This window comes from Periplaneta americana, chromosome 17, assembly GCF_040183065.1.
Source record: "Periplaneta americana isolate PAMFEO1 chromosome 17, P.americana_PAMFEO1_priV1, whole genome shotgun sequence".
In the NCBI taxonomy this organism is placed as follows: domain Eukaryota; kingdom Metazoa; phylum Arthropoda; class Insecta; order Blattodea; family Blattidae; genus Periplaneta; species Periplaneta americana.
The window spans coordinates 1,852,669-1,874,832 of NC_091133.1; the positions used below are offsets into that span (position 1 = coordinate 1,852,669).

The window sequence follows — 22,164 nt, forward strand, 5'->3', positions numbered from 1 at the left end:
TACTGTAAATTATCATTTATGTTTGTGCCAATGTAGATGTACTAGATAAATATTAGATTATAGTAAATGAGAAATAATTTTAAATTGAGAGCATATAGTTTTAGATGGATGGATGGATGGATTTATTCGTTTCATATTCTTATATTTGCTTTATAGCATAGAATAAAGAACATGTCCAAATCTTACGTTTAAATATAAATGCAAATATGAAATCTGTAGAGAATTAATACCTTAATAATAATAATATTTTATACAATGTAATATGTTTACCATTTAATAGTATTATAATATTTACACAGTACTGTGAAATGTCAAGAATTCATCTACAGAATAGAAAGTGTGAGATATTAAGTAATTTTTTAGTTTTACCTTAAATAATGCAGGGTTTTGGCTATGATTCTTAATGTCTTCAGGAAGACTATTGAACATTTTTATCGCCATGTAACGTACTCCCCTTTGAAAGCATGATAAATTTGATGATGGCGTATGAAAATCATTCTTTCTGCGGGTATTTATACTATGTATGGCTGAGTTAGTTGGAAAATTTTCTTTATTACAAAAGAGGAAATTTATTATAAAGTATATGTATTGATTTGTTAAGGTTAGAATCTCTAATTTTTTTAAAAATAATCTACACGATTCTCTAGCCTTTGCTCAACTATTATTCTAATGCCTCTTTTTTGTAATAAGAATATATTTTTACTATCTGCAGAATTTCCCAAAAATATTATTCTGTAGGACATAATGGAATGAAAATAGGTAAAATATATTGTCTTTAAGATATTTTTTTTACGCTGCAAAATTGAATCAAACAACCGATTCAATTGTTGTGAGAGGTTGCAAAGAAAGAAGGCATGCAGTCGCTTTTGATGGGGAGGATAAACCAAGACTGTCTGGAAAAAACGAGATCTAAGTTTATACTTCAATAACTATTTTGAGTGTAATTGTGGCTTAGGCAATTCTGGCACTGAACCATTCAATTATTCCACGTAGGCTATATTGCTGTTATGCTACTCAATCACGTGTAGTTATAATAAATGGTAACATCTACACACAGATAATTTTGTTATACTGTTTCAGTTGTGATGGACGTGATCAAGACAGAACCTGAGGCGGACCCGTTGGCTATAGAGGCAAGTGATAACATTGATTGGGAAGAAAAGAAGCCTTCGTTTGAGGTAAGTTGAAAGTAACGTTTTGTTTCTATAATTATGGACCTGCAAATGTAAATAAGTGCATTATCATTGTATGGCGTTTGTCAGGGATGAAATAAAACATACTGTATACACCAAGTGCATCAGACCTGAGTTACCAGCATGGCTGATATGTTGCCTTGCCCTGATCTCTTGTTCGCTGTATACACTTCAGTTAGTCAGTTGTCTGAATTCTGTTGAGGACATTTGGCATTCATACAGTCCTCTCTGTAGATTGAAAACTCAAAAAAGTTTCATATCCATTGTTCAAGATTTAAAACAGAAAATCAATATCCCGAATTTAAGAGAAAACCTACAAATTAAACCAAACCCTTTAACTCTATTAAATATAGAATATAATCAAAATTTAACAGAAGAAATACTGAAATCAGAAGTAAACACTGAAATACTGAAACAATTGTCTTTAGAGACAATTAATATTAGATACCCTCCACAAAACTGGCTTCATTTATACACTGACGGATCCATGATCTCCAGAGAACAAGGTGCCGGTGCAGGTGATACGTGCTGTCTCTTCTCACTTTATAGATCTCTTGGATATGGAACAACAAGTTTTGATGGAGAAATCATTGCAATAAGTGAAAGTCTCAGGAATATTCTATGCCACATCAGTAAATTTAAAAAATGCAGTTATATTGTCAGACTCCAAAGCAGCTATTCTATCAATAGTCTCTAAACACACACCTTCATCTCAAACAGCAGAAATAACTAAAATGCTCTCTCAATTAATATCACTTAATAAAAGAATTGTTTTCCAATGGATACCATCCCATTGTGGAATCCTGGGAAACGAGAAAGCGGATGCTTTAGCAAAGAAGGGCAGCACTGCTACTTACAGACCTGTTACTAAATCTACGTATTACTCTGTGAAGAGATATATTAAATCTACATACTTAGACTTCAACAAACAAAATTTGATAACACAATCCCAAGGGAAAAAATGGAACTCTCTGCATCAAAATCCACAGTTAATTCCCGATTTACCACGAAAATCGTCTGTAGCTGCATTTAGATTGGCAACAGGCCATTATTGTTTGGCCAAACACCTGCATAGAAGTGGAATATATCAGTCCCCTAACTGCCCATTGTGCAACTCAAACCAAGAAATGGATTCGGAACACCTCAAAATCTGTGCTTCAGTGGCTGGTCATGATAATATCTTTAAAAAATATTGGAGTGCAAGAGGTGAAATGACTTTATTGTCAAACGCCTGGCATTAGAAAACAACGACAACATTTAAACAAGGTTAGGTACACTGTACAGCATTGAATTTTTGTCTTTGAAATGTATGTTCTGAAAAACTTGTATGGTGTATTTACGCAAGTTTGGCAGTATTCTAGAGCCTGCACAACTACCGAAACATTCTGTTCTAACATAACAAACACTTGAATATATGCATGTGAAGAAGTGGTTGAGTCCAAGAAATGTGCCTGTCGGCAAGCACGAAGTGAACATTGCCAAACTGGAACACCGCAATTTCATTTACGAACCACTGACACCATACAGAAATGAAACATAACAATTTCCTTAATCTCTTTCTTTCTTGGAGGCAGTGCCAAATATTTGTGTACAAGGCAAGAGTGCAACAGTTAGCACTTCTCATCAACTACAAAGCAGAAGATTGAAATTATTAATTTATTTCTTGTACTTCTTCCTCAGGCAGTGGATGAATTGACTCCGCAGTCAACTGAAATGAAGACGGAAGACTATGGCCTCACATCAGAGATAATAATTGAAGAAACTCCAGCGCCAGTTACTGACCCCATGGGCAAGTGTGAAGCTGAGGTGGGTGGGACACATGGATTGCCTGTGTGCAGTTTTTTGTACAGCGTTGTTTGCATATCAGAATAGTACATTATGCAACGAGCCTATAATGGTAGTAATTAAGACGCAAGTATGATTGTTTATGAAACGAGCACAAGCGAGTTTCATAATTTTCATACGAGCGTCTTAATTACCATTATAGGCAAGTTTCATGCGACTTTTTATGCTCGACCATATTCCTAACTTGAAAGTATTCAAAATTATGGTTATGTGCGAACTGACCTGGATTGTGAGATGTGCGCAGACGCGAAAGTATTGATTTTTTCCGAGGCCGAATTTCATTGATCTTGGCACAGAATAAGATTAACATTACTCTTGTATAACCTGAAAATTGATTTAGAATTGAAAAACGAGATGACAAATTGAATTTATTTGAATATTATTTACAATTAACGCTAATTATTATAGTAACAGAACATAACCTTCTGCGACAGTATTGGATTTCCAGCCTCCGTGACTTTCCGCTAATTCTCTTTCGATTGCATATCCGAGAATAATCGATACTTGCGGTTTTATAACGGTACAAAGCTGACTTGTCATGGGCTGAACACCTGTAAGCTGACTTGTCATTGGCTGAACACCTGTACTTTAATGAGTAGGTGTACTTTAATGACATGCATTAAAGGACTGCTACCAGGTGTATAATTACTACATTTCGGCATGGTCGAGCATAAAGCTATTAATAATCTCTGTGTTCAGTTAAATAGTTATTTCTTCGTTGTGAAGTGTCCTCATTTTCATATTCGACTTGATTTCTTTATTTTGAGCAGTAACAGAGGGCTCCCTTTGGTAGCTGTTATAAATGCAATCTCTTACAAGTTACTTTTCGTAATTTTTGTGGAATTGTAAACTATAGAACGATGGGAATCCTTTCTCCTTATTCTCATTACACTTTAATCTGCCCTGCAATGATTATACAACACAAACCTTAAAATAGTGATAGTTCCTGTCATGTATGACTGAAAATCTTAAGCATAATTTCTGCGGAAGTTTCTGTTACCTTGGTTCATAAATGTATGTATGTATGTATGTATGTATGTATGTATGTATTTATTCACACTGCAGTGGGTATATACCCGGTGGCAGTGGTAACTAATTACACTCAATAATGACAATAATAAACTTAACAATTAAAAATACAATTAATAATAATACTAATAATTAATACTAACAATAATTAATAATAATAATAACAACAGGGAATATCCTAAATTAAATTAAATGATCACTTAAAATAACATTTGAAATAAATGAACAAGGACTTCGAGTCGTTATGCATACAGAATTAGCCTGAACTCGATGGCAGTAGAACAGTTAACAGAATAGCAGTAATGAAAAAGAAGAAATGTGTGCATCTTGTTAATGTTGTCACTTGCCTTTATACTGTATTATTTTAAGAGAGATTGGCATTATATAATACAGAACCGTACAAATTCTTCTATCCGAATTTTAAGTAACCTGACAGTTTATGTTTCTTGTAAATTACTGAAAATATTTCATTTTAAATCTTAGCCATTACACTACTCAACGTTTCATGTACCTATTTACTATTATATATATATATATATATATATATATATTTTTTTTTTTGCCATGGATACAGTCAAAATCAAAAATTTAATCTGGAGCCCAAAAAGGACATCTCTTCATTTTTCGTAATATCCTCCTGGACACTTGTTTTACTTCAAAGAGAGGACTTGTCAGGAAGAAAAGGACGTATTGTAACCCTGACATGATTGCTCCTGTTGTATCAAGCCTGGTTTCTGTCAGAGCCATCTGTAGAAACAATTACTTCAGACTTTTATTGACAGTCATTATTTTAACACCAGTAAGAGCAGTTTCTGTCTCAGGTACAGCCAGCAGTGTTAGCAGATTCACGGTTCGCATTTCTTAAAATGCGCGATATGGCAGCAATATTAACTATCACAGCCTATTAGGTCTAAAGTTATGTACGACCTACCTGGGGTCTTTTCTGACTCCGGACAATTTCTTAAATTGTTAATTAAATTTTTGTTGTCTTATTGTCATATGATGATAATTGATAATTTTTTATAACTAGCCTATATTATATTTATTTACATTGATGTGTTGTTTTTGTCTCTTACAAGAAATATTTTATTAAATTTTTATTTAGTGTTGAGGTAATGCAGTTATGATACAAATGAGATCTCCATGGTTACAAGTGTTCCTGCGAGACAATTGCGTCATTTCTGTTTCATCCTCCTCCATTTCTATGACCTCTGTGTTATCATACAATGCTTGCTGCTCACTGTATCCCTCTTCGAAACGTATGCTTTCCTATATGTGAACATTAGTATATAACCATAGTACTGTAGCCTATAATGTACTGGGTGTTCAGTTCAAAATGTGTCATGGCTCGCTGTATGCCGTCATGTGGCTAGCCGATAAGCCTAGAGAATTCAATCTTCCTACACTTCCGCAGAGGTGTATAACCTAAGAGGCAGAGAAGTTGCCTAGCAAGTACGGCGTTCATTCTGAAGAGTACGTACCGATACGTACGGTAACTCCGGTAGTGGCAGGAATGTGAACTGTTTGGAAATACGTACTGTTGGAATATGGGGAGAGGGTTAAGACGATTACTTACGTATTTGTTGACATTAACTTCGACGGTCAACATGGACACGGAGCATTTGATTTGTGTTGTGGAATGTTACCGTACGCAACCGATGATAACAAATACCCTGCATACGACTTGCCGGCGCAAAACACAGTTCGAAAGAGGTTATGGTAGCACACAGACCGTACAGACCGCCATCTGTTGCTACGACTTTCAAGTTATACCGTACACGTTCTCAAGTTCAGATTGAAGAACGCCTTAAATAATAGGCAACTTCTCCAACTTATAAGCTGAAACTCGCTTCAAATCGGTGACCCAACAGTGACGTCATGACACACTTTGAAATGAACACCCAGTATTGTGTAACACAAAACACAACTTACTGCAATCAGGAATTCCTTATGACTGAAGCTGTAGCCACTACAGAACGTTATTGAAGCAGCGTTCATTGCAGCAATGGATTTAAGAACTAGCTGCATATTGTAGCAACACCTGGAGCTAGAACAGAGTACTAACAGAATTTAAATCAAGTAACTTCAGATAAAGAGAACAAATAAAATGGGAAGAAGTTCCCTAGTCCAAATATTCGAAATTCAGTCAGAAAGAAATATGTAATGAAAACAAATATATTATATACAAACTAATTTAGAATGTGAAATAGAAGCATATCTACAATACTGAATGAATAGAACTACATTCTGCTAACTTACAAGCGTACATAAAAAGTCTGTAGTCAGAAAAGACCTCAGATAAGTTGCGAGAGTTAATTCGGAATTTGGATATTTTCGGCCAACATACACACAGAAACACCGAAGTTTCACTGCTGAAAATCTTTTACATTTAGGAAAACGCAAAACTCAGGTCAGTGTTTACTTTGCAGTAAGAATAATTTTTTATGTTCCGTTTGTTGCTGTGGAAATTTGACATTACGAGTGGGACCCGTTGCTTCTTGTTACTCGAGACAAAATTTATATATGTTTGAAGATATCATTATTATTCAATATAATTTCGTTTTTCTTGTGTTAGAATGTTCATTACGTTTTTATTTTATCTGGACCTAAAATATTACTCTGTTATCAATTTATATAAGGAATGGTTTTCTAGATTGTGTTCCAATGACCCAACCAATTATATTTTATTATATTATGGGGTTGTGGACTCCTTCAATTTAGTAGATTTATTATATATAAATAAATAAATCACACTTCCCTGGACTGTCTGTAGCCATCTTGTCAAAGCGTCTTCTTTTCAAACTGATGGCAAGCGAAGTTAGCGTCACTTCCTGTAAAATGTTGTAGACAATGTGAAATGTCTGCAGCAATGCTATGTCGAGTGTAACGCAAACACAAAGAAAACTACATTACAAAACTACAAACTAGCTATATATTACATCCAACATGTCGCCCACCTAATTTGAGTCAGCAAATTAGAAATGAACTTGACAAATTGACACAAATTAAACACAATCACTGGTTGTCTTTAGACAGTAATCCATCTGGGAAAAGACAAATGTTAGTAATTGGTCTTTTGTAGGAACCTTTGTTGGTTTGCACCATCCGACCTGTTCCAGTAGGGGCGATGTTGTTCTCCTTTAGTAGCACTAACCCTCCAGGTTGACGGTGCAGCCACTTGGAGCGCTGCTGTAGTTGACCCAAGTAGTCTGGCAACATCTCTGCACTAGTTGCCATCTGGATGAAGGTCCTGTAATGCCCTGGCCCTGGGAAAGAGTGTAGGGGTTCACCAATTAAGAGATTCTTGTGAAGTTTAGGATGAGGGTACACTGGGCCTAGAGTTCATACATGCCTGTGAGCAATGTAGGCATATCTTTTAGGGTAAGAATTGAATTTCCAACAGTACATCTTCATTGACTTGATGCCTGTCGTGAGTGAGACCGATGTCGTCGTGTGCTGTGAACTTAGACACAATTGTCAGATGATTCTGAGAGTAGATACATTTTACTCAATCACAAATTCCACAAAAATACAGCCTTGGAAATAGCAAATGCTACTGTTTGAAATGTTAAATTGACGTAAGGAACTGTTTGGCAATGGTGCACGTCAGAGGAATCTAAGCAGACTGCTCCTCGAAGTTTGACAGCCTGTAACATTTTTCATCTGTGTGACTGAATAGTAGGTATAATCATTTTTTGTGCAAGTGCTGAGGATGGGCTATACTTAATTGGAACACAGAAAGGTCTCTTCACGAGCTTTCAATAGAAGCAGGTTCTGTGAAACCTGTAGCTATAACATTGCCACCGATGATTTCAGCTCTTCATTTTGTTAAAACGGATTGCAGTCTGACCACAGAAGCTGTAACAGGGTTAATTATTTCACTAAATATGAAAACAGCCCTCGGAATAATTTGACCTTGCATCCTTTCCAGGATATAACGTTATTCTATTGCATGCACAACAAAACATAGACAGCAATTAAGGAGATATGCAGAAAATAAACGTTTTATAGCCCATTCCCTTGAGAAAGTTAAAACTGGACATTGGTGCATAAAGTGAGGACCGTAAAGGAAAAAGAGAAATATTTTTTGATGAAGTTGAAGTGCAGAATAACAAAGTGGAACAGTTATAAAACAATGTTTTCTTTGACTTCAATGAAAATATTGTATCCCAATTAAATTTGAGTTTTAGAGGAGTGCAAACCTTCGACCTTGTGAAAAAGATAGATATTAATAGAATCATCTATTAATACTGCATTTGTGTACTTCGTTTTTAATGTGACAATGTTTTTTTAGTTCATGTTAGCAATCAGCTTCTTGTTTTTGAAGAATTTGAGATAAGGGCGCAAATAGCTATAGTAGCTGACATCACTAACTGACTGAGGGAGGTGGGATATGATAATAAAGACTGGATTAACCTTGCTCAGGATAGGGACCGAAGGCAGGCTTATGTGAGGGCAGCAATGAACCTGCGGGTTCCTTAAAAGTCATAAGTAAATGTTTTCATTATTTGTCACGTAAAGTGCGTGAAATAATTGATATAATTGGGTTTCAACTTCTCTCAAATCGTTTGATTTTGTAGAAAGTTATTGCTTAGAACATATTTTACCACATTCAGTGTTTTCCACCAGTTACAAGCCCTCTGTTTTAATAAGTATTGAGTAAGACAGTTCCTCTTTGCAGGGCGGAGCGTGTGACGTGGACTCAATGGAAGAAGAGTTGAAGACGAAACCATTTAAATGCGATGTCTGTGAAAAGCGTTTCTCTCAATCTTCAAACCTGAAATATCATGGTCGTCTACACGCACGCGAGAAACCGTATAAATGTGATGTCTGCGAAGAGTATTTTACGAGATCTTCAAGCCTGAAAATACATGCTCGGCGACATACGGGCGAAAAACCGTATACATGTAATGTCTGCGAAAAATCTTTTTCGCATTTTTCAAATTTAAAAACGCATGCTCGTCTTCATACTGGCGAGAAACCGTATAAATGTGAGGTCTGCGGAAAGTGTTTCTCGCAATCTTCACACGTGAAATTGCATGCTCGGCTACATACTGGCGAGAAGCTTTATAAATGTGAGGTCTGCGAAAAGTGTTTCACGCAACCTGGAAGTGTGAAATCTCATGCTCGTCTACATACGGGCGAGAAACCATTTAAATGTGATGTCTGTGAAAAGTGTTTTTCGCAGGCTGCAAACTTGAAAATACATGCTCGTTGTCATACAGGTGAAAAACCATTTAAATGCGGTGTGTGTGGAAAGTACTTTCGTGCGTCAGGCCAATTGAGAAGGCACGTGAGCGTGCACATATAGAAAACCACACAAGTGCGATGTCTGTGCAAAGCGTATTGGAAATGTAAGTTCTGATGTGCATGTAGTGTACATTGTTTTCTGAATTTCGTTAAGCAAACCGTTCCTTTGCTGCGGTCTCATGTTACCTTGTATACAATTTACGGTGTGGAGTTGGCCGACTCTGCAGGTTTTGTTAAGAAATCCGTCAGCGGCAAAAACAGGTCACTAAATCCGCGGAAGCAGGGCTGCAAATGGTCACGTGGCAGACGCAAATGCCAGAGAAGAAGCGTACATGCGCGAGTTCCCTCGGATTACTGCAGATGAAACCTGCCGAGGGAAGAAGATGAATGCGACCGAAACAGATATGTACAATTAACACAGCATATTCTCAAGGACAAAAGCCTGGAGATAGGTGGAATGCCATGGGAATGGTGGGCATCGACCTCCAAAGTCATGTACCTACAAAGAGAAAGGCTACGGCTTCCCTCCAGAGCTGTATTGTTATGTTGAAACTGTTTACTGAGGTTCCCACAAACCGACTCACGGTAAAAATGGCGGAAAAAATCGCAGGTGAGCAATTCGGCATTAGATGAAGAATTCACGCCATATTCAAATTACTGAATGACGTCCACGCTACGTCAGAGAAGTTATGCGCCACTATAGAAAGGTGTTAACTAAACAAGGACGTGGGATCGAGCGAGACGACTACTTAACGAAGATAATGAGAGTAATCTTGCAGCACTCAAGGGCGAATCCAGGACTGCATAGAGTGTTAGTTGGGAGGCCGCAAGGAAAATACCTTTGGGAAGGCCGAGACGTAGATGAGAGGATAATATTAAAACGGATTTGAGGGAGGTGGGATATGATGGTAGGGACTGAATTAATCTTCCTCTCGATAGGATCCAATGGGGGCCTTATGTGAGGGCGACAATGAACCTCCTAGTTCTTTTAAAGCTATTTGTGAGTAAGTATACGTGACAGTAAAGGCAGTGTAAGCTTGGAAACCAATACGTCAAACAGGGGAATGCCTTCAGTCCCCTAGTAAGGGCAGGAGAACGAACGAGCAGCGATATACGTGTCCGCAGATGACATGGTGACAGGGAAAACATTGAGATGGTTTTTCGAAGAGGAGGAAATCTCCGCCTCGAAGGGAGAATAACGCATGGAACGGGGAGTTTGAATGTTGCAACCCACTTCAAGTATCTGGGAGTGACTTTTCAATCTTCAGGAAGGACTTTCAGTATACATATTAGAAAGCAATCGCTCCGACATGAGGTATTAGTGACCTCTCCCATAGCTAGACAGGCACGAAAATAATGCCCCTACTGACGCATGGCATCCATATCATATGGAAATACGTGAAAACAGGCTTCGATACTCTGGGAGAGGGTGAAAGGTCATGTTCCGAAGTCCACCCATTCCAAGTTAGTGCGTCTGCTCGCGTACTCGCTTGCAGTGCTTACAGAGAACTTCTAGCGGAGAGGTGCTTCAACAGACGATGAGTTTTACACCATCAGATAGAAATTGGGGTCGACAAACCAGAAAATGATACTAGCAGTCCGCCAAGTGTGTGTTAATAACTGCGTGGTGGATATCACGTGTCGTGCTGTACACAAGTGACAAAAACCGTTACACAGTTTGGTAGAGAGATCAGCGTATATTCTTTGCACATTGTGTCTTAAGTCTATAGCTCAAGTGCATTCCGTTTTCATCATTGCGTCTGTTCAATAAATTCAGGCCAAATGTGTTCTATCTTTGTTTGTATAGTAATTGTTCATAGGATTCGGTAGATTGCAGCAGCAGGTGGTATCGAAGATCTTCAATGACGTAAGATTTCCTGGCAAGTATGCATGTCACAGTTGTCGGCGAACATACAGACTGTCTTATCACCAGTCAGATTTCTCCAGATAATTTTGGCCCATATATGACGGGTAGAACCTTGAGGTTGAAGAGCTTGATGGAGGTCGTCACTGTTCATCGCTATGAGGGCTATTCGATTCTTCACTAAAGACGTCCCCTTGCGCTTGTGCCAAGTAGTTAGAGATTCTGCCTATCTGTGAATGTAATTGTGACGATTATCTTGCAATTCATTGTCATCTGCCCGTGAAGGAAGTTTGGAGGCTGTCTTTGAAGATCTGTGTCGTGTGGTACTCCGCCCAATCTGTCCCTTCAATATTCCATGGCGATTTCCTGCTCTGGCAAGAAAGATTCTGTGTGGGTGCTCTACTCCGTGGAATCGTCATATCACTAAGCCAGCTGGCTTGCTCACAGGGTATTCTGAACTTGAATGCTCTATTTCTGTCTCTCTTAATTGCTCGTATTTTGTGTTGTCTATTCGCTCCATTTCTTCTCAGAAAATTAATCGCCCAATCAGTTGTGATGCTTTCAGTTGTCCGACATAGATCCACTGCCCCAATAATGCCCTTCAGTTGGTGGTTGTATCTTTAACTGTGGCTATTATTAAGTATTGCCTGCCATTTCTGTTCCCCATTTCGTGCTCATCTGTTTGTTTTCTTTGCCCTCTGTTCTGTATATTACTATCCCGTTTACTTTTGCACACTGCCTGCTGTGTGTGTGCTCTTATCTCGACTGTCGGGTTCTTCTGTCACAGATAACCGTTTCTCTTCCATATTATTATTGAAGGTCTCTTCTATGTTGTTTTAATCACGTCCTTTAATTCCATTGAAATAAATTGCATGAATCTGTACATTTTTATTGTTAGGTGTACTATCCTCTTTGGCATTGATGCTCACAGGACTACAGTAAGCTGCAGCACTTCGTGTTCCCTTGAACAGTCTCTGTGCAGCCTCCTTCGCATCCCACTGCTGGTTGCTCTTCTTATACTGGTGACAGACTACAGTCACTAATCGCGATCGGATTTGTAGTGTGTCACCGTCCCGATCGCGATCAGGAGCTAAATCCTGTTTCCAGAACAAGATAATCGCGCTGAGGCACGGCCCACTGGACGAAAGTAACATTTTTGTAGTTTGGTTAATATTATTTACATGGTGGAAGAATATTATTCCACCATGTATTATTTATGAAGTTGTGATAGCTTCTGCTATGGAATTTTGTTACCCCTTCCATTGTATTATATGAAATAGAAACGAAAATGAATGGCTAGAAAATTAATTTGGCTCCTATTAGACGTAGTGGAGAAATTTAATGCAGATGTGAGAAAATTAAAAAGAAATATATTAACAAATGAGAGACGAATTATTCATATTTCATTTATATAGAGAGCAAAGAGATATTTCATTTCAATAAATAATGAATTACAAACTGGAACTGGTTTCTTTTTTTCAGATTTTCAATTTCAGTCTTCATTACGACGTTATCGTTGAGGTTAGGGTTGGTTTTAAAAATATGTTTTATTACAAAATAATATAAATTTTTGGCATTATATAAATTTTATAGGTTATAAAATCTCTTCAAAGTAATATAAATATTAATGATATAAATTGTATCAGTTTACATTGTAAACCATATAACTATTTTAACAAATAAATTCCCATATCAAGCTGCAAGAAACAACAAAAAGGGGGGGGGGAACAATGAACAAACATCAAAAGAAAGTATGAACTTTAAGTTTTGTCCAGGAGGGAAACAAACATATATGTTCTCTATGGTAATTCAGCTGTTGACCAGACGGGACATAGTGTGTCACCACATTTTCGATAATCGCGATAAGTGCTAATCGCGATTAGTACTGTAGTCTGTCACCAGTATTACAGAGGGAATCTTCTTCCCACTTCAAACGGATTAAAGTCGACTGGTGCATTTGCTCGTAGAAGGAAATTCCGCGTTAACAATAACTGGCTCTTCTCTCAATCCACTTGCCATTCTTATGCTACTGCCTTCTCATCACTGACACGTCGCCATGTTGTTATGACAACCACCAAGTGAGAAGCCATTCTATTGGGATATTTGTGAAGTGCTTCGGTAGCGAGACGTTCATGATGGCACGCAAGATTACACTCGTACAAGAAATGATTCCAGTGTGTTATGTGAGATACGTTCAGTATGTAGTTCTGATGATCGGGAGATTATAATGTAGACCGCGATAGCTGGTTATGCCCTTCTACCCAGAGTGACAGCGAGGTAATGTGCCAGCAGCACCAACAGGGAAGCTATGCTAAACACTTTTTTTCCTCCATTTTATACAAGAACGAAGAATTTTGTCTTCAAAAAACTGTAATAACTTTTTATGGAATAATAATATGGGAGCTTATATATCAATGCATAGGCCTGCGTTTAGCATTGAAATTCATGTGCTAGATGTTCCAATTCACCCCTGGCTAATATTATGGAATGGCTACATTATGAAAACCATTAGGCATTAGGCCTATATCATCAAAGAAATGGCACGTCCGAATTGGTATCCAAAGAATGTAATGCTGGAACCCAGTCATTCCTTCCTTTCCTAACCTGTGGGAAATAGGATAACCCAATGCATATCATCCGTCTACAACCGTCTACATTCACGAGGTATTCCACTGGGATTGAACGAGATTCAAAATCACACCCCCATCATTAAAAAATTAATGCGATAGTTACTTAGCTCTTGATGTATCCACTCTTTCAGGGAGATTCGTATGACTCCGACAGAGTGAAGGAAGAGCTGCAACAGGAAGTCACTGCAGAGGCTGAAAGGTGAGTGACGTAGGATCGAGTGTAGCTTCCTCACACCCTCGGAGCAGGAAAGGCATGAGATAGAGCCACCGGCGTACCTCAGTCGGCTGATGCGTTGTCTGCCAGTCCGGAGTTTCGCTCGGGCGTGGGTTCGATTCCCACTTGAGCAGATCGTCTGCTATGGCGCATCCTCGGCCTCTTCCCGCTATCACGAATCCCATAGACGCTAAATAAGCTATTAGTCGATATGGCGTCGTTAAATAACTAAACAAACTAACACCACTAGCGCTACATTTTTCTACACCCTCAAGAACACCAGCCTAACCTGTTTCATATGTAGTATATAATTTGTCCTTTATTTATTGAGACATATTTTGAAAGTATTCCAACCTTATTTACATGTTTTGTGATTCCTTACTTATTAACTGGTGTAAAGCTTGCTTTATCTATTCTCACATTATGAACCATTGATTCTTCTGACTTAAGGGTTTAGACACTTTTGTGTCTCTCTGTTCACTGTGGTAACTGTGTTGTTTGCCATCTTCTCTGCTCTCGTCGTCCTATTGGTTCTTGTTGATAGAGCTGCCTTTGGATAACGGGAATTTTGCATTCTTTCAATATATTGTTTCCATTTCCCTCTGTATTCTTCTATTTCTGTTATTATAATTTTAACTTTTAATTTTGCTCTAATATCTTCATTCCTCCGGTGTTCTAATCTTGTAAATGCTAAAGCTGTTCTGAGAAACTACATTTCAGCTGCCTGTGTTCTAGATTTCTCTCTTTGTTTTATGATTCATGTTTCAGTGCCTAATTTTAGCATTTGTTTTGCTGTAAGTTGTGTAATCTGACTTGAGTTTCTTTTTACATTTGCTTCCGGAAATGTCTTCTTATAATTCTATTTACTGCATTATGTTTATGTAGTTTCTGTTCTATGTCTTCATTTCCTGAATTTGATATAATATTCCCTAAATAGTAAAATGATGACACTTGCTCTGTTATTTTATTAATCGCCACACTTGATTCTCTTTATTTTCTTTCTTTGAATAGCCATTGATTTTGTATGCGATGTGTTTACTCTTATTCCATTATCTACTCAATTTCTTTCATTTTTTAAATTGATTCCAAAACACACACACACACGCACACGTGTCTCGTGACCAGAGGATAACACGAAATGGAATTATAAATATTGGAAATTTATCCTTTGAAAATGTAGAAAAATTCAAGTACTTTGGAGCAACAATTACGAATATAAATGACATTGAAGAACAAAATTAAACGCGGAATAAATATGCGAAATGCCAGATATTATTTGGTTGAAAAGCTTTTGTCATCCAGTCTTTCAGAAAAACTAAAAAAGCTATCATTTATAAAAGAATTATGTTACCAGTTGTTCTGTACCATGAACTCTCACTTTGAGAAAGGAACAAAGGTTAAGGGTGTTCGTGAATACGGTGCTTAAGAAAATATTTGGGGCCACATTGTGACCACATTGTTCCTTTGAATGACATTGTCTTGTTCAACTGTGTTTCCTTTTGACAGAAGCACTGGAAATGGCTTCAAACGCTCGCAAGTGTACGCCATTTTGATGTTCTCTCCTAGTAGCAACTGTTTGCACTCGGCTGACATGCTGCATTATTTCGTCTTTCCAGCCGCATACTGTGGCAGAGCAGAGCGAATTGCCTTGCATGTAGTTGCCTTGACACAGTTTACTATTTGTTTCTTTAGTAGTGGATATGAGCAATAAAGATCCTTGTACGGCCTTGCAATTATTCTGTTCCCATTTTCTTGTTTATAATATCCTGATGTTTGAGTAATATCATATTTCTATGTTAAATGTACTACCGATTTTACTCTCACTGCATCTTCTACATACATACATTTCTTTCACTGCTAACTTCTAGATCTGTAAGTTAATTTATTTATTTCATCGAAATATGGTGGAAGACGTAATTACTCTATTCTGAACGTTGTGACATTTATTCAAACTTTTCAGATAAATGGTAGTATTAATTCCTATGGTGAGCTATAACATCTGTGACATCACGGATATACCTTTATGCAATATCGTTAATCTCCGACACTGTAATGATGTGCAGGATCGCCCTCAGGGACTGACTTAATGTAAGATAAAATGTTCCCTGGTATTGCAGTACGGAGACGTAAACCAACTGTCACCCTGAACGATGAGCCACACCATACGATGAAATGAGTGCAAGCTACTGATTAAATGTTATTTCTTGTACATTTTACGTGTATAGGGATGCTTTTTGTTTTTGGCTGTTTTATGGACTGATGGTATATTTGTGTGATAGTCTTGCAGATGGCGCTATATCGTCAGAGAGCGAAGATATTGCAGACCAAGTGTGTACGAATGTTCGACCCAAGAATTCTGTTCCCTCGGCAAAAATGCGGACTCGTGGCTGTAAGAAACGATTCAAATGCGACCGCTGTGAAAAGTTTTTCTCGCGTTCTACAAGTTTGAAGAGGCATGTACTCGGCCACGAGACCAGACAGACTTACAACTGCGATGTCTGTGGAAAGCGCTTCTACGAGCAGGGTCAGCTGAGAACACATGCACGGGTACACACAGGCGAGAAGCCGTTGAAATGCGATGTGTGTGGCAAGTGCTTCTTGCAGTGGAATCATCTAAAAAGCCACGCGCGCCATCATATTGAAAAGAAGTCTTTCACTTGCGATGTGTGTGGAAAGACTTTCTTACAGTCCGGTCACCTAAAAATTCACACACGCCAGCATACTGGTGAAAAACCATACAAGTGCAATGTTTGTTGTAAGTTGTTTTCAGATTCGGGTACGCTTAAGAGGCATGAACGCCTTCATAGCGGTGAGAAGCCTTTCAATTGTGATATCTGTGGAAGGAGTTTCTTGCAATCTGGCCACTTAAAAATTCATAAACGACAGCATACGGGAGAGAAGCCATTCAATTGTGGTGCCTGTGGAATGCGTTTCTTGATGTCTAGTCACCTAAAATGCCATGAACGCCAGCATACTGGCGAGAAACCATTCAAATGCCATGATTGTGGGAAGTTCTTCTCGCGTTCGGGTACTTTAAAAAGCCATCAACGTTTGCATAGTGTTGCGCCACCTTGAAAGTGCGATGTGGAAAGTGTTATCCCCGGTTGATAAATAATGTCAAGGCATAAACTCCAGCATATTGGCGAGATACCATTTCGGTGGGATGTATGTGTAATCATTGCTCTCAGCTCAACCGACTTTATTGTGAGACATTGAAGTGTGAGATGTGTGGCTTTGTTTTTCATAAAAACGAATATGAAAATACTTGTACAGTGGCGTTCAAAGATGTCTGACCTAGAATTTTTTTTTATTGTACTGTATAAGTGAAGTTGTTAATCGTGGGGTGTCAGGACCAATGAACTTACTTACTTACTTACAAATGGCTTTTAAGGAACCCGAAGGTTCATTGCCGCCCTCACATAAGCCCGCCATCGGTCCCTATCCTGTGCAAGATTAAGCCAGTCTCTATCATCATACCCCACCTCCCTCAAATCCATTTTAATATTATCCTCCCATCTACGTCTCGGCCTCCCTAAAGGTCTTTTTCCCTCCGGTCTCCCAACTAACACTCTATATGCATTTCTGGATTCGCCCATACGTGCTACATGCCCTGCCCATCTCAAACGTCTGGATTTCAAGTTCCTAATTATGTCAGGTGAAGAATACAATGCGTGAACACACTTTCAAATAATTCTTGGGACTGGTCAAATATGAGGGAAAATGAGAAATGTTATGTAGAAATTGCTATCATAATTGACAATATCATCGGATTGAAACTGAACCCAGTGATTTTTTAAAATTGGAGTGAAATGAAATATGAAATTCTACAATGCGGGTATATTTATGTGCGATTGGCGACACTGACTGTTATCATAGAAGCAAATACTAAAAAGCCACACTTATACGTACAAAGTATTGATTACTATCGATTAATAGGAGTCGTGTATCGTTGAACGGCAGTGTTCTCGAGCATAGAAACTTGAATACACAAAGCTGTGATGTTGATGTTTGAGGTATGTGTATCTCATTCTGAACTGTGTTTCTCGCGATCTCAATTCGTGATTTACAGGATTCTGAAAAAAAAAAAAAAAACATAGGCATGCTGTAAATTGGAGTCAACATGATTAACTCCTTTTCCATAGATTTTAAGATATTCAAGGTTAAAGTTAAATACACATAATTAATTCTGTGATGTAGTCAAGAAGAATGCTGCATTCTGTTGGCTTTTTACTGAACTATGGAGTTAATCACAGTGACCACTGACAATATGGTTAATTTAATATATTGGCAACTTAGAAACTCTGAAATAACCAAAAGCGAAGTTAATCATGTTGACTTCTGAACGCCTCGTATAATTGTACAAATTGTTTCGTAAATGTTGAGAGGCATGAACATCATTCTGGCGAAAAACCAGTAAAATGCTAAATGTGTGGAAAGGTTACTGGAGTCGGGACACTTTAATAATCATGAACGGCAGAGCAGTAACGACAATGTATTAAACTCGAACAGCAAGTGGAAAATGTTTCTGGGTGCTCAGACATTTCAAAGTCAAACTATTTGTTCACAAATGAGAAACCATACAAATGCGATTTCTTGGTTGTTCGTTCTGGAAGATGGGACACCTCAATGTCCGTGGAAGGAAGGATGCTGTTATATCATTCTTATGAAATTTAATTTTCGCAGTTCATATCGTAACATATTTCTACCTGCCACACTGTGTAGGATACTTATAGTGCCATATCCTTCAAAGTCTGAATGTCAAAAGATACATTTATGCCAGCGAACACTATGTTGAATTAATTCCAATTTTTATTAATGTTACTTGTAATCCTTATAGATAGAGGTATACATCACTGTAAAACAGACTACTTGTCTCCCAGGCTACGCAGTTCCTTTATGTTTTTGTTTAAATGTGCACACAAGTACCACACAAATCGTTACATACTGCTGTATCACTTTCCTACCAGATATTAACGTGTGTATATATACACTTCTTTTGTTTTTTAAGTTGCAGAATTGTTTGTGAAGAAGAAGTTAGAATACTACAAGACTGTAGTAATGCTATTGCAAGAAGAATTACGAAGACGGTTAGATTTTGAATATATTTGGAAACAATGTAGTAAAAAATGTGACAGGTTTGTGCTAAAATATCCAAAATGTTTCTATTTAGAATTAAATTTCCTGGAGCCTGTTACGTGATTGCGTTCACGTCATACCAAAAAGTTTACTTCTGCTGCATTATCTGTTGCAAGACGACGAAAAAATATTTCGGAAGACATCTTAAAAACAAGGTGTAGATTAATACAGTCACTGATGAACGTGAGATCAAACGAAGAGCGTCTTGCAAGTCAGCGCTCAGCTGCTGCATCTGTGATCAGTAAACCTGCGAAGAGAGCTGCAAGATATAAAAAAAAAACTATTTTTCACCATTTTCGCCACCAACACCATATCTCCCTGAAGTACTGTCAGACTATAAACTCATTGAACAACAATAGATTAATATCTGAAAATCTATTATATAGAAGACAATTAAATTTGTGTAAATGCACGCCACATAATGGACTAGTTTATCTTACACAAATGTAATGAGAGTTTGTATACAGAGCAAATATATTACCTGTAACCATTGTATAAATTTTCATTAATATCTGTTACACAGGTGAACAGTTACTAATTTTGTCTGGATACACCTCTTTAACAGGGTAGTTCTTCTAATACAAATGTAATAAGTCTTTGTATACAAAACAAATATGTCACCTGTAACTACTGTATAAACTGTGGCGAAAATCTGTTAGATAGAAGAAAAGTTGATCATTTTGTATAAATTAATACTCTGTAATGGGGAGTTTCTTTTATACAAACGTAATAAGAGTTTGTGTACAAAACAAATAGATTACCTGTAATTACTGTATAAAGTTTGATGAAAATCTGTTAGAAAGGAGGAAAGTTGATACTTTTGTCTAAATTCACCTCCTATAATGCATAAGAAATAACAAAAAATTATAGCTGCCTTTACTAAATGTTACCACTAAGGCACAACCTACTGATCAATCCAAACAAGATAATATTGTAATTTATGTATGCTAATAATGGGAAATGGACTAATTCTCTGGCACAACGAAAGGAATGTTACACAACGCAGAACTTCGCGCATTATATTCTTCACCTGACATAATTAGAAACAATAATAATAATAATAATTGGAAACATTAAATCCAGACATTTAATATGGACAGGGCATGTAGCACATACGGGCGAATACAGAAGTGCATCAAGAGTGTTAGTTGGGAGGCCGGAGGGAAAAAGACCTTTGGGGAGGCCGAGACGTAGATAGGTGGATAATATTAAAATTAATATGATGTTTTATTTAACGACGCTCGCAACTGCAGAGGTTATATCAGCGTCGCCGGATGTGCCAGAATTTTGTCCCACAGGAGTTCTTTTACATGCCAGTAAATCTACTGACATGAGCCTGTCGCATTTAAGCACACTTAAATGCCATCGACCTGGCCCGGGATCGAACCCGCAACCTCGGGCATAGAAGGCCAGCGCTATACCAACTCGCCAACCAGGTCGACTATTAAAATTGATTTGAGGGAAGTAGGATGAGACTGGGTTTGCAGTGAAAAATCTGACCTCGGGCAGAAAATTGTGACTAAATAAATTAATGTTTTAGAGTCATTGAGGTTTCCATATATTATATTAATCTTTTTTTTTTCCTTTCCCCTTGCTGCCATAAGGGACAGTTTGACAAATTACACGTTATTATTCCGTATCGAATTGCTGTTTACTATCGATGTTGGTCTTTAGGAGTCTCTGTTACTTTGATTTTGAACACAGTATACAGTTCTTAATAATAAGCATGCATATGAAGATCTGAATTTCGTAAAGCTGTATTTTATTCCACAGACAATGCTAACCCTAAATACATGCTTACATAGACGCAATTCACTTCAACCTCATATAAATAACTATATCGAAAAAAAAAGGGAAGACTTGGTATTTTGGTTAACGCACTATGTGCATTAAAAGTAATATATACGTGAATTAATTTAAAAAAATAGGAAAAACATTTTCAGTATTATTATAAAGTCTCGCATATCTGTTCGGCACTTGTGAGCAAAGAGAAAGTTGGCAAGACTGCCTTCAAAGTGGTGATCCTGTGCAGGAATGGGTCTAGGGATGGAGCAATGACACAGAGAAAAGTATGCTCAGTTGCTTAGAAGAAGTTCACTTGTTGTCTTCTTGAATCCAAAATGTGTTATTAAGCGACAGTTGCTACTAAATGGGGATGAACAAGAGAGGTCGTTCTCAATGTATACAATAGAATGGAGAAATGAAGCAGAGTAGTGAGAAATAAGATACCAGAGTAGAACAGAAGTGAGTTACACAAAGAACAGCAGAGGCAACCAAAGTGTCTCTAACAACAGTGAAGAACAAAAATAACATGAAGCTGAAGGAACACCAATAAGTGCACCAGGGAAGACACGTTGATGGCAAAAGACAGCTACTAACACTGAAGACTTTGACAAATGCGTGAGATGGCGTACGATTCCCATTCTAAGCAAAATCACCCACCATACAGCGGAGAACTGCTGTTTAAGGAGCCTTCTCAAGTGGAACAAACAGAAAGTAGAGCAAGAGGCAAAGAATATTATCGCTATCAACCATACAGTTCAGAGAGGAAAGCCAACCCATCACACACGAGGAAGATAACTATACGCTTACAAGGACCTACAGTGAAGACGAGAGAATGGAGATCATAATAATAACAAACTATAATGAAAACTGGTTATAGTGTAGTGGGAGAAATCTCTAACAATAAACACACACTTTGTAATGTTTTATTAGATTTTGTGTGTGGCATTATATGTCTACTGACACGAGTTCTGAGTGTACTCCCAGTGTCACGGCGATTGGCAGGTGGTGTCCCACCAGACCCCAAACTTGAATTTTAATTGCTATTATGTTTCTGATATAATACACTACATGTTTTTGTTATTTAATGATGGGCTATCAATTACTAGGTTATTTAGCGTCGATGAAATTGGTGATAGCGGGATGAGGCCGAGGATTTGCCATATTACCTGACATTCCCCTTACAGTTGGGGTAAACTTTGGAAAAAACCGAACCATGTA

At 37.7% G+C, this 22,164-nt stretch overlaps 1 protein-coding gene across 1 annotated transcript in view; it reads left to right on the forward strand.

Annotated features, from left to right (window-relative positions):
- LOC138693370 (zinc finger protein 841-like) overlaps positions 1-13,912 on the forward strand; it is an 85,789-nt gene extending 71,877 nt beyond the window's left edge. Inside the window, exons 12-14 of the mRNA XM_069817290.1 lie at positions 1,081-1,178; positions 2,874-2,999; positions 8,749-13,912. Of these exons, the coding sequence (XP_069673391.1) occupies positions 1,081-1,178; positions 2,874-2,999; positions 8,749-9,378 (854 nt within the window). The 3' untranslated portion in view covers positions 9,379-13,912. The remainder of the gene's footprint in view (positions 1-1,080; positions 1,179-2,873; positions 3,000-8,748) is intronic.
- The last annotated feature ends 8,252 nt before the right edge of the window (positions 13,913-22,164 follow it).